This window comes from Eptesicus fuscus, chromosome 6, assembly GCF_027574615.1.
Source record: "Eptesicus fuscus isolate TK198812 chromosome 6, DD_ASM_mEF_20220401, whole genome shotgun sequence".
Lineage (NCBI taxonomy): Eukaryota > Metazoa > Chordata > Mammalia > Chiroptera > Vespertilionidae > Eptesicus > Eptesicus fuscus.
Window position 1 is genome coordinate 8,362,414 of NC_072478.1, and position 19,206 is coordinate 8,381,619.

Genomic DNA, 19,206 nt, shown 5'->3' on the forward strand with positions numbered 1-19,206 from the left:
TCCCATAAAGAGCCTTACCAAGCAATCAGCAGGGACCTGAGGCTACACCCTCCCCCGCCCCCATGGGGCTTGACAGGGACCTCAGGCTGCATCCCCCACCTGACAGGGCTTGACAGGGGACCTCAGGCCATGCCCCCTGCCCTGGCATCAGGTTGGGGGACCTCAGGCTGCCCCCCCCTCCGCTCCAGTGCCAGGCCAGGGGACCTGAGGTTATGTCCCCCGCCGGTAGGGCTTGATGGGGAACCTCAAGGTGCGCTTCCCGTCCTGGTGCTGGGCTAGGGGACCTCAGGCTTCCTCCCCCCTGCCCCAGCGCCAAGCCAGGGGACCTCAGACCACACCTCCTGCTCAGCAGGGCTTGACAGGGGACCTCAGGCCGTGCCCCCCACCCAGCAGGGCTTGATGGGGGACCTCAAAGTGCACCCCCAGTGCTGTGTCAGGGGAACTCAGGCCACACCCCTGCCCAGTGGGGCTTGACAGGGAACTTCAGGCCATGCCCTCCACCCAGCGGGGCTTGAGAGGGGATCTCAGGCCGTGTCCCCCACCTGGAGGGGCTTGACAGAGGACCTCAAGGCATGCCCCCCTGCCCCAGTCTGGGCTGGGGGACCTCAGGTCATGCCCCCCCATCCTGGTGCTGGGCCAGGGGACCTGAGGTTACGCCCCCTGCCCAGCAGGGCTTGACAAAGGTGGGACTGGCCGGGTCTGGATCTAGCCCAATTGGGGGGGTGGCCAGCTGGGTCTGGGTCTCACGTGATTTTGAGGTGCATGTGGGTGGGCGGGGACTTGACTCTGGGTCCCATGGTGAGCCCCAGACTCTGACAGGAGGAAGGTTTTCATATACATTTTACTAATTTTCTTTCATCTCTGACACTTCTATTATAGAGAAAGGGCAAATAGCAATATTAAATTATTTCCTCTAATTAATCCCTTTTTAATGTGCACGAATTTCGTGCATCGGGTCACTAGTAAAAGATAAAAGAAAATAGCAATATAAACAAACATGCTCATAACAAAGAAAAGAAATAAAGTCATGATCATTTCAGTCCTCATTTCTGTAACTGGTCACATGGTCATAGCATAGCTGATATTTATAAACACCTCCTCCCACACCCATTCTGTATTCCCTCTGTCTTCAGCAAGCACCTCACCTGATCATGGTTCTTAACCTGGTGGTGGGACCCAAACCTTCATTCTTAAAGGGTCTGGGTTATGAGTAGTTCTTTCTGGGTTATGTTGATGTAGTTTCTCTTTGAATTTAGTAATAGGGCATTCACAGTGTTGGGAACCACCACCCCTGTATAGTTCCAAAATATTTTATTCATCCCAAAAGGAAGCACTCTACCCATTAAGTAGTTATTTCCCATTACATTTCTTCCCAGCCTCCAGGAACTACAAATCTGTTGTCTGTCTCTATGGATTTACCTGTTTTGGAAATTTCATATAAATAGAATTATATGTATGTCACCTTTTATGTCTAGTTTTTTACTCAGAATAATGTTTTTGAAGTTTATCCAATACTAACATGTGTTAGTATTTCATCTCTTTTACAACTAAATAATATTCCACTGCATGTATATATCAAAAATTTTTATTCAGTTATTCATTAATGGATATATGTTTTTTTCTAACTTTTGTCTATTGTGAATAGTGCTGCTGTGAACATTTGTGTATAAGTATTTTGTTTGAGTGCCTGTTTTCTATATTCTTGGGTATATGTCTGTGAGTGGAAGTGCTGGATTATATGATAATTCTATCTTTATATAGTTTACAGTGTACAAGACTCTAACCTCCTTTTATTTCTAGGTATTTTATTCTTTTGGATATCATTGTAAAAGGTGTGTTTTTTTTTAATTGATTGACTTTAGAGATAGAAGAAGAGAGAGGGAGAGAGAGTTGTTGTTCCACTTATTTATGCATTCATTGTTTGATTCTTGTATGTGCCCTGACCAGGGATTGAACCCACAACCTTGGCATATCTAGATAATGCTCTACCAACTGAGCTACTCAGAATTGTTTTTTAATTCTTTTTTTAGATTGTTCATTGTTAGTGTATAGAAACACAACTGGTTTTTTGTGTATTGATTTTTATTTTGCATATTTGATAAATTAACCTGTTAGCTCTACTAGTTGTTTGTTTGTTTTTTTGTACATTCTTTAAGATTTATTATATAGGATCATGTCTTCTGTGAATAGAGATGGTTTTACTTTTCTCTTTCCAATTTGCATGTCTAGTTCTTTTTGTTGCCTAATTGCTCTGGCTAGAACTTCCAGTACAATTTCCAATAGCAGTTGTAAACACAGGCGTACATATATTATTTCTGATTTTATTGGGAGAAATTTCATTTTTCACCATTGAGTATGATGTTAGGTGAATATTTTAGTTTCTTTGAGTAAATACCCAGAAGTAGGCTTGCTGGGTCATAAGGTAGTTCTATTTATAATTTTTTGAGGAACCTCCATACTGTTTTCCATAGTGGCTGCACCAGTTTGCAGTCCCACCAACAGTACACAGGGGTATCCCTTTCTCCACATCCTCACCAGCATTGTTTGTTGATTTATTTATTTTGTTTGTTTGTTTGTTTTGGTTTTTTGTTTGTTTGTTTGTTGATTTATTGATTGCCATTCTGGCAGGTGGCAGGTGATATTTCATTGTGGTTTTAATTTGCATTTCTCTGATGATTAGTGATATTGAGCATCTTTTCATATGTCTATTGGCCTCTTGCATGTCCTCGTTAGAGAAACATCTAGTCAAGTCCTCTGCCCATTTTAATTAGATTGTTTATTTTTTTAGTGTGAAGTTGTAAGAGTTTCTTATATATTTTGAATATTTATCCCTTATCTGATGCATCATTGATGAATATTTTCTCCCATTGAAAAGATATCTTTTCATTTTGTTGATAGTTTTCTTTACTGTGCAAAACCTTCTTAGTCTGTTTACTTTTTTTTTTTTTTTTTTTTTTTTTTTTGTATAGCAAAGGTGGAGATTTATTGAAGAACAAGTACAGACTCCCACATGGGGAGAGGGAAAGAGTCCCACAGAATGGACTGCCCAAGGAGACAAGTCCAAAAAAATACTACTACAAACAATGTCAGAGAGTTTACTGTATATGGTTTTCCCCAGAGCTTTATGGTTTCAGGTTTTACATAAAGCTGGATTGTAAAAAAGCATGATGTATCAGATTAACTGATTTGCAGATATTGAACTAGACATGCAAATTGGAAAGAAAAAAAGTAAAACTATCTCTATTCATAGAAGACATGATCCTATATAATAAATCTTAAAGAATGTACAAATTTAATCCATTTTGTGTTTATTCTTGTGTACAGTGTAAGAAAATAGTCCCTAAGTCGGAATTCCGATAAACAGGACAGGCAGCCTTCCACACCCTTCCTTTTTCTCAGAATATCCTCCTTACAACTTTCCAACCAAGTCTTTTGTGCTCCCCAACGAATTGTGTAATAAAAATCATGTGACTGTTAAATTGGGGGCTAGTCTAAAAATATATATTTAACATCCTGCTCTGGGATTAGAACTGTGGAAAGCATACAGCAGGCACCAGCCCTGGGCTTCTAATTGAATTGAATCTTGGCCATTGAAATAGCTAGAGCTGAAATCATGGGCTCAGCAGTAAAGGTCATTGAGGGTTTGTTTGTTTTTACCTCAGGTTGTCTGAGCAGTCCCATGCCCCTGGTGCTGTGTGGCCTTGGAGGAGTGGCCACACCTCTCTGGCTCAGTTGTCTCATCTGCATGATCATTTGCTACTGCGTGAGGCTGAATCAATTGTGATAAATTTCCTCACTTCCTCAATCCTGTATTTTGGCCACTGTGCCGCCCACTCTCCATCGTCCCTCCACCTCCTGGGCCGCCCCTTCCAGCTGCCTCTCTTTGTTCAAACTCCTGGCTGAGACGTTGGGATGCCTGGGGCTCCATCCTTACCCTCTGTCCACACCCTCTGTACAGGTGAGCTTATTCATCCCAAGACTTTAAATCCCACACGCTCACTGCTGCTAATTCCGCTTTCTCTCCCACTCTGGCCTCTTCCCTCAGTTCCAGACCCATAACTCCAACCATAGGCTTAACATAGCCCTTCAAATCTCAAATAAGATTCTAGGCTTCCCTGCGTCCAAAATAAAACTCGTGGTTTCTGCTCTCCATGGTTCTGGTCCCCGTCCAGGTCCTGGTCCCCACATTCTCAGGGATGCTGGCCCTTCTCCCAGGTGCTGAACTATGGTGCCTTCTTCTCCCTCACCTCATAGCTACTTCTTCCCATGCCGGGAGCCCACCTACTTCTCTTCCTTTTATCTCCAGCACACTGCTCAGACCCTCTCAACCTCTTGCACCATTGTGAAGGATTCTGCCCCTGCTTCCTCCATCTTCACTCAGGAGCCACAGGGATGCTCTGATCCTGTGAGTTGGGAACGTGCTTCGTGGCCCTGTCTGAAAAGTCCTGAGCAGGGAAGAGCTATAAAGGACTGTGCGAGCCCAGCTGCCGACCCATACACCTCAAACACCAGGCTTGTACAGTTAAATGCCCCATTCTTCCCAACTTTTAAAATATGTAAAGCGGCCCTAACTGGTTTGGCTCAGTGGATAGAGCGTTGGCCTGCGGACTGAAAGGTCCCAGGTTCGATTCCGGTCAAGGGCATATACCTTGGTTGCAGGCACATCCCCAGTAGGAGGTGTGCAGAAGGCAGCTGATCGATGTTTCTTTCTCATCGATGTTTCTAACTCTCTATCCCTCTCCCTTTCTCTCTGTAAAAAAAAATCAATAAAATATATTTTAAAAAATATATATGTAAAGCCACACTTGATCTGGGGCTCCAGGGAGAGGTGCCAGGACAGCTCTGGAACCAGATACTGTATGTGTTGGGGGAAGAGAGAAGGGTGACATGGCTTTTGCTTGCTCCCACTGCCAGCTTTGACCAAATCCCTGTGGCCGCCCTAATCCACGCTGTCTAATGGAGCCTGAGCCAGCTCAGGCCCCGCAGGACGAGCCTGCTAATCTCTGGGGCTGAGAGCTCACCACCTGTCTCCGGGATGCTTTGCCCTCTTGGCCTCAGAGAGCCAAATCTGAGACCCCAGACAGGGCTGATGGTACAAGTATCTTTTGACCAAGCCCCCTCACCTTTGGCCCTCAATGACGAGATGGGGAAACTCAAGTTCACATGGTGCGAGCCGCTGCTCCCAGAGCCAGGAAGGCTCTATACGTGACAGAACAACTCCCTACGGCTCCCTTGTCAGCTGCAAAAGGTGGAGTGTGAGCGGCAGGGCAAGCTGGCCTGTCCCCTTCTTCCATCGGAGGCTTGCAGGCTGGTGGCTTCACACTAATCTGGGTGCAAATCCTGCTGCTGACTCACCCCAGCCATGTGACCTTGCGCAGGTCACTTAATTTTTTCAGGTCTCTATTTTCTCATCTGCAAAATGGGGCTGATGGTAAAAGTCTCTTCTTTGCAAGGTTGTTGAGGGTATGTTAAGCAGAGTCCCTGCTAATATTAAAGGTTGGCTTGGACCCAGCCGGTGTGGCTCAGTGGTTGAGCGTCAACCCATGAACCAGATTCCAGGTCAGGGCACATGTCTGGGTTGTGGGCTCCACCCCTGGTAGGGGGTGTGCAGGTAGCAGCCACTCAGTGATTCTCTCTCATCATTGATGTTTCTATCTATCTCTCTCTCTCTCCCTCTCCCTTCCTCTCTGTGAAATCAATAAAAACATAATTTAAAAATATTAAAGTTTGGCTGCTCATGGTTCCTTCCTGCCCAGCCCTGTTCTCCCTCTCTCTGTGCAGGTCCGCTCAGCTCACAGCCTGCGCTCCTTTCTTCCACTCCTGGATGTACTGCAGGGTTTTGCGAGGAGAAAGTTGGGGAGTACCTTAGGCAGCTGGAGTCCAAAGACTGGTGGCCAGGAAAGAAAGGGAGAAAGAGATAGAAAAAGGATAAGAGACAGAGAGAGACAAAGAAAGAGAGAAAGAAAAATTGGCACGGAGAGACAGGAAGGGAAAAGAGAAGGGGAGAGGCAGCAAGGTGGAGACAGAAATAGAGAAGCAAAGAGACCAAGAGCCAGAGGACAGAGTGTGTGTGTCAGACACAGCCTGAGAGAAAGACAGTCAGAGAGAGTCAGGTACACAACACACATCCAAAGACAGGAAAGAAACAGGCCCAGGAGAGTAGGAGAGGGAGGGAAGGAAGACGGGGAGAGATCCAGTTCTTCGCACATCCCTGCTCAGGGCCGGTCTCCGCCCTCAGAGCAGCCTCTCATCCCTTCCCCATAATCCTTAAATCCTCTCTCTCTCTCTCTCTCTCTCTCTCTCTCTCTCTCTCTCTCTCTCTCTCTCTCTCTCTCTCTCTCTCTTTCTCTCTCCACATCTGTCACAGCTGCGTCCTGACCCGGCAGAGGCTGGCACAGGTGAGTATGAGTGGCCCAGGACTATCGGGAAAGGGAAGGGTTTGCACGCTGGAGATAATGGTCCAGCAGGGGGCCCGTGTGATCAGGTTCAGAGGGTTTTGAGAGCAGCGGGGCCGGAGGGGGGGGGCGGGGGAGGAGGGGGGAGGCTGGGACAGTGCCGAGTTGATATCCCACCTCTTCTCTGATAGGCTCGGCCAACTTTTATTGCGCGCCTCCCTCTCCCTAGCTCCCGGGGCTCCCTTATCCCCAGTTGTCCCCGGCCAGGCAGGCACTCGGAGCATTCTTCGATTCTGTTCTCCCGGTCCGTCCGGGCTCCTCCCGCAGCCGGGGAGCCGATGGCCGGGCCCCGGAGCCTCCTGGAACCGCCGCTGCCGGCGCTGCTGCCGCCGATCCTGGTGCTGACGCTGGCGCAGGCGGGCGCGGCGGCGGCGGCGGGCTCGGTGCGCCTGGCGGGCGGCCTCACGCTGGGCGGCCTGTTCCCGGTGCACGCGCGGGGGGCGGCGGGCAGGGCGTGCGGGCCGCTGAAGAAGGAGCAGGGCATCCATCGGCTGGAGGCCATGCTGTACGCGCTGGACCGCATCAACGCGGACCCCGAGCTGCTGCCGGGCGTGCGTCTGGGGGCGCGGCTGCTCGACACTTGCTCCCGGGACACGTACGCTCTGGAGCAGGCTCTGAGCTTCCTGCAGGCGCTGATCCGCGGCCGCGGCGACGGCGAGGAGGCGGCCGTGCGCTGCCCCGGCGGCGTCCCCCCGCTGCGCGCCGCGCCCCCCGAGCGCGTGGTGGCGGTCGTGGGAGCCTCGGCCAGCTCAGTCTCCATCATGGTCGCCAACGTGCTGCGTCTGTTTGCGGTGAGGGCCGCTGGCCGCGCTCGGTGTCCGGCCCCTCCGCCCGGTCCTCTCCCTTGGGGTGGCTGAGGTGTCGTCTCCTGGCAGGAGTCACTCCAACTCACCAAGACAAACGACGGCTTCAAAGGAAGCCTCTGGGTCCAGCCAGACACCGCCTGAGCCAGGTCCCCGCCACTTCGGCCTCCTCCCTTGTCTGCTCTGGCGCCCTCCAGCGGCTGCCGCCCGCACACAGCCCGCTGTGGGAATAAGGAAACCAGCCCCCTTAGCTGACCGCACGGCGCCCTGGACTTTAGACCCCACTTGGCCGCTTGTGTCCTAGTTTGGGGCACACGCTGCACACCCGTGCAAGGAGGTCCTGACCCTGGACCCCGGTGGAGAGCTCTGGGTGACAAGGAGCAAGTTTTCCCCGGAATTAGGGCCCTCCTAACGGTGGGGCAAGCCGCACAAGTTCCTGGCTGCCCTGGGGGTGGGTAGGTCTGTAAGGACCTGTACCTTGATCCTCCTTTCTGATCATCATTTAAATTCAATTTCAAAATGCCTGCCTCTAAAGGTCTCTTAAGGGGCCTCTGAAAGAGGCGCCAGAGGAGGCTCCTTTCGTCTGCAGTGCCCTGGCCTGTAGGAGAGGCTTGGGCAGGCCCTGCCCTGCCCTCATCTCTTGCTAACTGCCTTCTGTGGGAGGCAGCACCTTCCTTGCAATCTGAGGGGCAGTGACTGGGGGAGCCGTAGGAATCAGGGATTGGGGGGCCTTTGCATTAGAGTTGGTGATTTTCCGTACATTCACTTGGGTGGGGTTTCTGGGACAGTTTTACTGGGGTTCCATGAGGGGGTTATCTCTGACCTTTTATCTTTCTGAGAAGAGAGGAAGGCTTTACTCCCATCTGGCTAGGCAGGGGACCTCTGTTTCTTGAGTTTCTCTGATTCTCCATGGCACTAGGGAGGTTTTCTCGGGGCCCCTTCCATCATCTGCACCCACTTAATCCCTCCCACCCCAGTTTCTGCTGGATGGCAATATTGGTGCAGAGCATGCAGATGCACTTTCTACTTGGCACCAAGAGAGGTTGTGTGGCTGCCGTGTGTGTGTGTGTGTGTGTGTGTGTGTGTGTTGGGGGGAGGGTGTCTTTGTCTCACCAGTTCATGTCTGTTCACATTTGTGGGCTCTGTCTCCCCTGCCTGCAGCTCTGGTTTCTGTCTTTCCTTCTAGGTCGGGTGCAGCATCTCAAACTCAAGGGCCTTCAGGGTCCGAGTGAGGACTGTAGCTGAATGAGCAGGAGGTCCCTGTGAGCCCAGGGCCCAATGCTGCCAGCTCAGCCCAGAGCTGAGGAGGCGCTGAAACCCCAGATTTTAGACACTAGCCCCGAATCAAATGTCCCTCAGCAGCTCTCTTGTCTGTTCTGACCCCTCCTGGGGCTGCCCCACCCACACAGACCACCCCTTTGTGTGAAGTCGGAAAACTTGTCTCCTCTGGGACTGACAAGGATGTCCTTCCCCGGGGCAGACACAGCCTGTGCCTAGAGGCAAGACTGGTGCAGGCTGGCCTTGGGCACCCACCGCTCCTTTGCTCAGACACACCCTGCACAACTGGATGTGGTGGCCCTGCCCACTCCCCTAGGCCCTCACACCTCCCCTGTTTCATCCGACCTATTCACAAGATGCAGGTCTTTCCCCACACCTTCTGCCACTCCCAGTGGTTCTCAGCTCCCTACCCCAAACCTTCTGTGCCCCCACCTGCATCCTGAGTCCCCATTGCCCTCCCTTCCTGGGGTCACTGAACCTCTATCCACAGCCTGGGTGTCCTTTCCCCCTCCAGATTCCCCAGATCAGCTATGCCTCCACGGCCCCTGAGCTCAGCGACTCCACACGCTACGACTTCTTCTCCCGTGTGGTGCCCCCTGATTCCTACCAGGCCCAGGCCATGGTGGACATTGTGCGGGCATTCGGATGGAACTACGTATCCACGCTGGCCTCCGAGGGCAACTATGGCGAGAGCGGGGTTGAGGCCTTTGTGCAGATCTCCCGAGAGGCGGGTGAGTTGGGACAGGGAGGTCAGAGGCACCGAGGAACCTACAGAGGGGAGAACCAGGGGCTGTGAAATAGGGGCACTGGGGCCATGGTGGGGAGCCTGGATGTGTCTTCCATCAGCGCCCCTTTCCTTTGGAGGACTCAGTCCTGCCTCGTGGCCTGGCAGGTGGGGCCCAGGCTAGGCTTCACCCCTGCAGACCCCTGGCCCAGACTCCTGAGTGATCACACTACACAGTCATGCACTCTGGCAGTCCCAGTGGGTAGTGGGATGGATGAACGCTGACTTTGGCATCCTGGACACTCAGGGGGAGTCTGTATTGCCCAGTCCATCAAGATTCCCAGAGAACCAAAGCCAGGAGAATTCAACAAGGTTATCAGACGACTCATGGAGACACCCAACGCTCGGGGCATCATCATCTTTGCCAACGAGGATGACATCAGGTGGGATGGATGGAACCTCAGTCACTGTTCTTTGGATGCCCTCCTTGAAGGCCCTGCCTTGTCTTCTCACTCATCCCCCACATGCACATCCTCCCTTCCTCCCTTTCCTTCCTTCTTGCACCCCCCATCCTTTCCACCACCCCCCCCACCACCCCCACACACACACACACACACACACACACACACACACACTTTTCCTGCTGCATTCTCTGCCTGGTCTGCTCTAAGTGGGGATGCTCTAAGACTAGCCAAGAAAACACACAAGAATACATGCCTGTTTTTATAATTCATAGTGGGGAGACCTGTGGGCAGATCTAAGTGCAGAAAATGAGCAAAAGCGATAGAGCCCTGGGGCAGAGCCAGCAGGAGGCTCTGTAAGAGAAGGGAGGCCCTGCTTCCAGTGTGAAGTGGGTCATAGTGCATGGAGCAAGAGGGCAAGCCCGGACCAGGGCCTGGCTGGACCCCTGACCACCTCAGAAGCCCAGGGCAAGTGTTCTAAACACCCTATACTCCATTTTTCCTGACCAATGACGGTCTGATGAATGACGTGGAATGGGATAGATGGAGAGAGAAGAATGAGAATTGACTAGAGGTAAGTTAAAGGGAGATCTCTGGACTTTATTCACCCTCAGCCCTGTTTGTACCAGGAGGGTCCTCGAGGCAGCACGCCAGGCCAACCTGACGGGCCACTTCCTGTGGGTTGGCTCAGACAGCTGGGGAGCCAAGATCTCACCCGTCCTGAACCTGGAGGACGTGGCCGTGGGGGCTATCACCATCCTGCCCAAAAGAGCTTCCATTGATGGTGAGTGTAGGGATGACCTCCTCCACTTGGTCCCCTGCCCCCACCCCTCCTTTCCCACCATCCCTCTTGGGGCACTTCTTTACCCCACTGGTAAAATTATACTGTGATCCAGGTCCCTTCTAAGATTCCCAAGTTCTATGATTCTGAGATTCTGTCAGTACATCCCTCCGAGCAGTGTTTGAATGAGCTGGCAAATGAGAAAAAGCACACCCACCATACAGGGTAAAAAAAAATGTTTTTTAGTTTGTGTTTTTTGTTTTGTTTTATTTTTTAATTCAACACCTGTATTCCTCTTTCTGTCAAAGGCATTATGATTTTAGGGTGAGGGTGGGAGGGAGAGAAACCAAGGAGATGGGACTTACTGTCCTGTTGCTCAAAGTAATGAGGCCGCCCCTTCCTTTTTCCCTTCCCACTATCCCATCTGTGAATATCTGGAAGAATCCAGCAGGGATGTCCACTTTACAACAGTATTGTCCTTTTCCCAAAGGCTGAATGAACGGCAGATAACTTGATGAGGGACTTCAGGGCTATTTGTAAAGTGTGGACCCTCATAACACTGAGGGGTATACACCTCTTGGGGGTATACACCCACCCTCACATCCTTCCCCCAGGCCTCTTTCAGAATGCATTCAGTTGCAAGTGGCAAACTAGACTGAGAATAGTCTCCGCCATGAAAGCATCTCATCACAAGACTTCAGGTTTGGGGCAGTGAGTCAATGAGTTCTCAAAGCCCTGAGCTCTGTCCTCCCTTCTGTTTCACCACCCTCTGTGGTTGCTGAGTCTTCACGCTTGTGGCATCATATTTACAAAGTGGCTGCTGACGCTCCCCCCACTACATGCTCACAGCAGCATCCTAACCAGGAAAGAATGTGCAGCATGGAAGTATTTCATGTAGTGAGGCTCAGGTTTACATCAGGATGCAAATTTTACCCTGGAGTCCCCAGGTGTCTTTGAACTCACCAGCCAGAAGTTGGTTCAATGGCCATTCCTCGCTGCAAAGGGAGCAGTTGGTGGAGGGACACAGGAGGACTGTGGCTGGCTATGGTTACCACCCTTCTCCCCCTCCCTCTCAGGGTTTGACCGGTACTTCATGACACGCTCTCTGGAGAACAACCGCCGGAACATCTGGTTTGCAGAGTTCTGGGAAGAGAATTTTAACTGCAGACTGACCAGCTCAGGTGCCCAGTCAGACAAATCCACCCGCAAATGCACAGGTGAGAGCTGCAAAGGGTGGCGAGAAAGGTGATGGGAAAGGTGGGAGGCCAGTTTAGGTGCCTGGGGGCCAGGCGCATTTCCTCTGGGCATCCCTAGGACAGGTGAGGAACGCATCGGCCGGGACTCTACCTACGAACAGGAGGGGAAGGTGCAGTTTGTGATCGACGCAGTGTACGCCATTGCCCATGCCCTACACAGCATGCACCAGGCGCTCTGTCCTGGGCACACAGGCCTGTGCCCAGCAATGGAGCCCACCGATGGGCGGACACTGCTGCAGTATATCCGGGCAGTCCGCTTCAATGGTGAGTGGATGCCAGAACTCCTACGTGAGAGAGGGCAAGTCCCCTGAGATGGATTTCTCTCTGGGACCCGGATGAGTGGGGAGCAAAGGGATGGGAGAGGCAGCATGGTTTAGGGAGCACCTGCACCTGGGAGCTGGGGACTTGAGCCAAGTTCTGAGGACCACTTTTTAACACTCCTCCTTTCTCAGGCTTCAGCACCCCCTCTCCCCACTTGAAAAATGCAGGTGTTGGGGAATTTCTCTGTGACTCCTTCTGCCTCAAACCCTCAGCAGGTCACACACAACTCTCCCCTCCACTGCACAGAGCTTGAAGGCATCTGGTCGCTCAGGGCACAGTGCATACAGTGAAGAGGCACTGCCTATGACACGGACATGCTGCTCACTGTGAGTCTCGAGCTTCCAAACGCTGCCCCAATTAGCTCCTGCTCTGCCCGAGCACCGGGCACCAGTCTGATGTGTCCCCTTGTACCAGCAGAGGGCCTGGCACATGGTGGGGGCTCTGAAAAGGCCCAATGGACTTGGCTGTGCTTATGGTTTGTGGGGAGAGATACAATTCTTGTACTATAACTGTTCTTTAGAAAATCAAAACTCTATTCCACCAAATATTGAGCACCTTCTCTTTGCCACGCTCTCTGCTAAATAGCACAGCTGAATTTCACTCCAGACCAACTTTACAAGCTGACAGAACAAGCTTCTAAAAGAAATAAAGCTGACCAAACTAGTACAAATTTCATGTCAACACTCAGACCTTTATTCAAGTCTGAACTCATCCTTTCACCTGAACAGTTAAGATTTCCATTTTCTTTTATAATTGTGGTAACATACATATAGCTTCGTATAGTATATTTACCATCTTAACCACTTTTAAGTGTACAGTGTAGTCATGTACACTGTTATGCAACCAATCTCCAAAACTCTTTTCATTTTGCACAACTGAAACTGTTATCCCATTAAACAACTTCCCATTCCCCCCTCCCATGGCAACCACCATTCTACTTTCTGTCTCTATTCATTTGACTGTTCTAAATACCTCGTATGGGTGGGATCGTGCAGGATTTGTCTTTTTGTGACTGGCTTATTTCACTTAGCACAATGTCCTCAAGGTTCATTCATGTTGTATATGTGTCTGAATGTCCTTCCCTTTTTTAAGGCTGAATAATACTCCATTGTATGGATAAACACTTTTCGTTTATCCATTCAACCCCCAATGACACGTGGTCGCATCCACCTTTGGGCTGTTGTGAATAATGCTGCTATGAACGTGAGTGTTCAAGTATCTCCTCGAGTTCCTGTGTTTAGCTCCTTTGAGTTTATGCCTAGAAGTGGAATTGCTGGGTCATGTGGTCATTCTACCATACTGTTTGAGATCCCCCATACCGTTTTCCACCTGACTGCACAAGCTTCCTGCCAGCAACGCATAAGGTTCCAGCTTCTCTGTGTGCTGGCTGCTCCTTGGTATTTTCTGATGTTTGGGCAGGAGGTGGTATCTCACTGTGGTTTCGATTGGCATTTCCCTGCTGTCGAGCTTCTTTGCGTGTGCTTGCTGAGCTCTTCCTTTATCCTGGCCGGGCCTTGGGCCTCTCCAGGAGGCTGGCTGGGATGGGCTGGAGACCCACTGAGGATGCCAGGCTCTCCCTCCAGGCAGCGCGGGAACCCCAGTGATGTTCAATGAGAACGGGGATGCGCCCGGGAGATACGACATCTTCCAGTACCAGGCGTCCAACGGCAGTGCGGGCAGTGGCGGCTACCAGACGGTGGGCCAGTGGGCGGAGACGCTCAGGCTGGACGTGAGTGGCCTGCGAGCCCGGGGCGTGGGAGGCGGGCCCGCCAGCCCTGGCGGCGGAGGGCAACGGGCCCGTGTCCCACGTTGCAGGTGGGCGCCCTGCAGTGGTCAGGGGACCCCTGGGAGGTGCCGGCCTCTCAGTGCAGCCTGCCCTGTCGGCCTGGGGAGCGGAAGAAGATGGTGAAGGGCGTGCCCTGCTGTTGGCACTGCGAGGCCTGCGACGGGTACCATTTCCAGGCGGATGAGTTCACCTGCGAGGTCTGCCCCGGGCACATGCGGCCCCTGCGCAACCGCACGGGCTGCCGCCCCACGCCCGTGGTGCGCCTCACCTGGGCCTCGCCCTGGGCCGCCCCGCCGCTCCTCCTGGCCGTGCTGGGCATCACGGCCACCACCGCGGTGGTGGCCACCTTCGTGCGGCACAACAACACGCCCATCGTCCGCGCCTCCGGCCGCGAGCTCAGCTACGTGCTGCTCACCGGCATCTTCCTCGTCTACGCCATCACCTTCCTCATGGTGGCCGAGCCGGGGGCGGCCGTCTGCGCGGCTCGGAGGCTCTTCCTCGGCCTGGGCACCACCCTCAGCTACTCGGCCCTGTTCACCAAGACCAACCGCATCTACCGCATCTTCGAGCAGGGGAAGCGCTCCGTCACGCCCCCGCCCTTCATCAGCCCCACCTCGCAGCTGGTCATCACCTTCGGCCTCACCTCCGTGCAGGTGGGTCCCCGGGCTCCGGAGCGGGAGGCGCTGACCGCTCCTCAGAGACTCGCTCTTCCGTTTTGGAAAAACATGTAGCCCTGGGAGAGAGGGCCCTGCCGCTCTCCTGTGAGGAGAACTCGGTTAAGAGCAGCCATTCCTCCACTTCCTGGAAGGAAAAATGGGTTCCCATATAAACATAAAGCAGAGAAAAATCTGATACATTTTCCTCAAGCAACGAATCTGTTTCCATCAAGGGAGTTACTGCTGCCCAGACCCTGGGGAGAGGCTCGGGCCCCAGGAATGGAACTAGCTAGGGAGTGGAGCACCCTGTTCCATAAATGGCCAGATTTCATGATGTATGAGCAGCAAAAGCAGAGTTCCTTTGGGTCTTTCCACAGCTTTGGAAGTGATCCTGTGGTTGGGAAAGCGCTGGGTGGTTTCTGTGCAAAGGGTACTAAGAGGAAGGTGTGTGTGACCTTGTGTGACACTGTCGAGCCAGCCCAGTTCTCAGGGCCCGGTGGACAGCATGCTCTCCATTCCAAGCGAGCCCTTCTCCCTACCCAGCCATGCATGTACCATGTTCATTCCTACCCACGGGCCTCGGTCCATGCAGTTCACAGCTGGAGGATGCTTCCTGCACATGCAGGGCATGAGCCTCCTCTACCAGGGAGGGCCAACATCTCAGCGCCCAGCTCATCCTGAAAAGGCATCTCACTGCCTCTCTGCCTGGAAACCCATGACACACCTCACCCCAGACAGAGATGCTTAGAATACATTCAGCTCACCCAGGGGCTCCCCACATGATGCCCTCATTTCCAGAAACCCTGGACCCTTTCAAAGAGGCACACTTTCAACTTTACTAGGTTATATACCAAAACGAAGGCTGTCCAATGGTATCTCACTGTTGTTTCAATTTGCCTCACTTCATTGCTAGTACAATGGCCTTTGCAGTGTCCTCTTCTGCCGCACGCCTCTTCCTATGCTTTGATCATTTTCTGTTACTTTGTAGGAGTTAGTTACACGTGCTGGATCCTAATTCTTAATCAATTACAGGGGATACGAAGTCGGTGAGCTGCATTTTGCTTGCTACTCCCGCGTATCACAGGCCTTGAGTGTTAGTTACTCATAGGAAACGTTTGTCCCCCACCTGGAGTTTTGCTCTAAGAAAAGCCTCCAAGCCGCCTTTTGAACAGTGGGTGCCATGACATTTTATTAGTCGCTTGTTCATGAAGCTGCTGCCTTTGGGAGAATCACAAAAAGGTGTTCCTTCTGGTTGTACAAATTATTATAAAACATCCCCTCCTCCAGGATCACACAGTCCTGCTCCAGGTGCACAGACCTACCTCACGTCCCCATACCCTCCCCCTAAATCAGACGCACTTGTGCAGGGAATGAGTGTATGGGCAGCCCTTTCAGGGTCCTGACTCTATGCAGGTGTTTTCTTTCCTGCACCCCAGCTGCCCTTACCTCAAAGTCGTGTCTCCTGTCATTGAGGACATTGAGGCTCCATCTCCTCATTGTTAGGACCTGTGTCTTACTCCGATAACCTCCCAGCTGCCCAGCATCAGCTCCTGACATCCTTACAATTCTCCATTAAGGGCCTCTTCAATTTAGGCTGCATTGTGCATTCACACGTTATTTCACTACATCCTGTTCAGCAGTTCTCTGCATCTGGAGATGGAAGGGGGTCCTCAGGAACTAGGTTTGCCATGCTGCTATATAGGAACAAGCTAGTGTTTCACATTTACAGAGTGAAGGGGATACTGCCTACTGGATGGTGGTGAGGAGAGAACATCTCTGCTGGGCCTGGCCCTTAACCATACACCATTCCCCCTCCAAGCTGGCATCGTGTTCTTAAAACAGATTATGATGATTCCCATTCTATAGATAGAGAAGACACTTAGGATCAAAATTCCACAGATCCTGTCTGCAGTTACTGCATCTTACAGGGCTCAGTAAATGACATTGGTAATGGCTGGAATACAGGAAGAGGATGTCCGGGAGCCCCTTACCCAACCAGCCCTGACATTGTTAGCACATACCTCCACTGCAGCCCCTTCTCTCTACGGGGCCATGTCACAGGCCTGAGTATTCCCCTCCTGGAAGGCCTTCTTCTCTTCATAGTGGTTCTCTCAGACCCAAGCATCCCCTCCCTCCCAGTAGGTCAGGAGCCTCCAGGGGACCCTAACCTGCCAGAGACCTCAGTCGGTGGCCAGTCTTAGTGTGTCCTGATATGATGTTGTCTCCTGTAGGTGGTGGGAGTGATGGCATGGCTAGGGGCCCAGCCCCCACACAGCGTGATCGACTATGAGGAGCAGCGGACGGTGGACCCAGAGCAAGCCAGAGGGGTGCTCAAGTGCGACATGTCAGATCTGTCTCTCATCGGCTGCCTGGGCTACAGCCTCCTACTCATGGTCACATGCACAGTGTATGCCATCAAGGCCCGTGGTGTGCCTGAGACCTTCAACGAGGCCAAGCCCATTGGCTTCACCATGTACACCACCTGCATCATCTGGCTGGCTTTTGTGCCTATCTTCTTTGGCACTGCCCAGTCAGCTGAAAAGGTAATTTGGGGTCTCCTATTGGTTTCACTACCTCATTGGTTTCCTGCCTTCTGCCACAGAAGGAAGGGCTCAATTGTTCCAAGAGCTGGGTTACACATATGAATGCTTGCTTGGTTGGTTGATTTATTCCTGTACTTAAATACTTGTTCATTTGCTTATCTTTCCAGTTGCCCTCTGCTTGTTCATCCAGCCATTCATTCATCCACACTTCTAACCGTTGATTAACCTTTCATTCAATTATATACTTTCTATCTACTGATCCATTGATCTATTGATCCATTTGTTTGATCATTATTCACTCATCTGTTCATTTGTAGAGTAGAACATTTGTTTATTCGTCTGTATGTTTGCTCACTTTTACCTTTATTCAATCTCAGTTTGTTCATTCATTTGTACATTTGAAAACATGTCCATTCATTCATTAATATCTTCTAGACCTTTTTAGGCATATGGACCATTTCCCCAGATGTCACTCTCTGTGAATAAAACTGTCTTCCCTCAGACACTGGTCCACGTAGTGCCATGTCACTCACCCTCCATCCTGCCCACACTGGAGCCACACTGTGACTATCCCTTCTTCATGCCATGGGGCCTTTGCTTATGCAGTTGTCCTTTTCTAAGTGCTCATTCCACGGCTATGTGGAGGTGGGGGGTAAGAGAAAACAGGGCTGCGTCCCACCTGGTCCCTTTTTCCATGGCTCAGATCTACATTCAAACCACCACACTGACTGTGTCCCTGAGCCTGAGTGCATCGGTGTCCCTCGGCATGCTCTATGTACCCAAAACCTACGTCATCTTGTTCCACCCGGAGCAGAACGTCCAGAAGCGGAAGCGGAGCCTCAAAGCAACCTCCACAGTGACAGCCCCACCCAAGGGTGAGGACACAGAGGCCCCCAAGTAGTGAGAGGCCTTCTTTTCTTTCCCTTGCTTCACAGTGGGAACTGTGAGGAGGCCAGGCATGCAGAGAATCAGAGAAGAGGTCCACGGAGGCCATGCCTAGCAGGACCTATCTTGAGGCTGGCCTCCAGAAAGACCTGCCCACATGCCCATTTTATCCCTTTTTTTCTGTGCATGTTGGCATATTTCCTCACTGCAGACTAGACTTTCTACCCGTGGTGGGAAATGGCCATGGTAAGGCTTCTATTTCTAGAGAGGGATTCAACTTACACTCTCTGGTTTGAAGTTGAGAGATCACAATGACTTCCTGGGCTTGGCCATTGTGAGTGATATTTCCACTCCTTCTTCAACCACTAGAACATAGGGACTGGGCCCTGTGTGAGAATGTGCAGGCCCCAGAGTGAAATACTGGGCTGGAGTTGGGGAGGAACAGTTTCCACAAAAGCAGATCTGTGGATCTGTATACGAGACTGAGCAACCTGGGCTTGGCACAGAGGGATGGAGCCTTGGGTGAGATCCCTGTGAGAGAGGATGGGCCTGCAGGGACAGGGGGGTGAGCAGAGGGACCAGGCGCACCCCACAAAGTTACTTGTGTGAGGGCATTTTCCTTGGAATCTTGTCCCCTGGGATCTGAGGGGTGTCACACTCAGAGTACAGTTTTTTTCCTTTCCCATCTGTACTTCCTTAAATGACCTCTAATAGATGCACTTGTGTGGTGTGAGTGGTGTGAAAATAAACTAACAAGGGTGGCATTTGCCCTCCTCTGATGCCTGTGAGGGATTGTTTTCAGGAGTTCCAGGGTGGGACCAGTGACAAAAAGAGTTGTGTACATGGTGAAGATTAATTCCACGTGGTTAATGTAGGATGAATATAAAATGCTTCTTTTCCAACACTACCGGGAAGTCCCCTTTGAAAAGCAAGCATGGGCATGGGGAGGAAGATGCTTGCACTACAGATGCATGGGTGTTTATTTCTCAGTAATTTTTTCTAGGAAAAGCTTGGTTTAACCCTTTGCACTCACTTGCTTTTTTCTCGATTCCTTTATTCTAATGCTAACCATGTCGAGTCACACTCGACATCCGAGTGCAAAAGGTTAAGTGATGGAATTTTATTTCCTTGGGGTAGAATTTAAATTTAAAACTGACTCTTTTTGTTAGTGTGAATTCTCTAGTATCTAATGTCTGGAAATGATTTGAAGATCAACCACACTTCATACAACATAGAGACTATTTCCTATACAGACTC

At 51.3% G+C, this 19,206-nt stretch overlaps 1 protein-coding gene across 2 annotated transcripts; it reads left to right on the forward strand.

Annotated features, from left to right (window-relative positions):
* The first annotated feature begins 235 nt into the window (after positions 1–235).
* GRM6 (glutamate metabotropic receptor 6) lies at positions 236–17,965 on the forward strand. Of its 2 annotated transcripts, XM_054717169.1 has the most exons (11): positions 236–270; positions 6,802–7,246; positions 9,051–9,267; positions 9,568–9,703; positions 10,351–10,505; positions 11,579–11,719; positions 11,822–12,022; positions 13,663–13,808; positions 13,895–14,518; positions 16,753–17,064; positions 17,768–17,965. In XM_054717169.1, the coding sequence occupies exons 1-11, from the start codon at positions 236–238 to the stop codon at positions 17,963–17,965; spliced, it is 2,610 nt and encodes an 869-aa protein (XP_054573144.1). The 2 variants fall into 2 exon arrangements, with proteins under 2 accessions (XP_054573144.1, XP_008149642.2); XM_008151420.3 differs by lacking the exon at positions 236–270 and having other exon boundaries at positions 6,734–7,246.
* Positions 17,966–19,206: the final 1,241 nt, after the last annotated feature.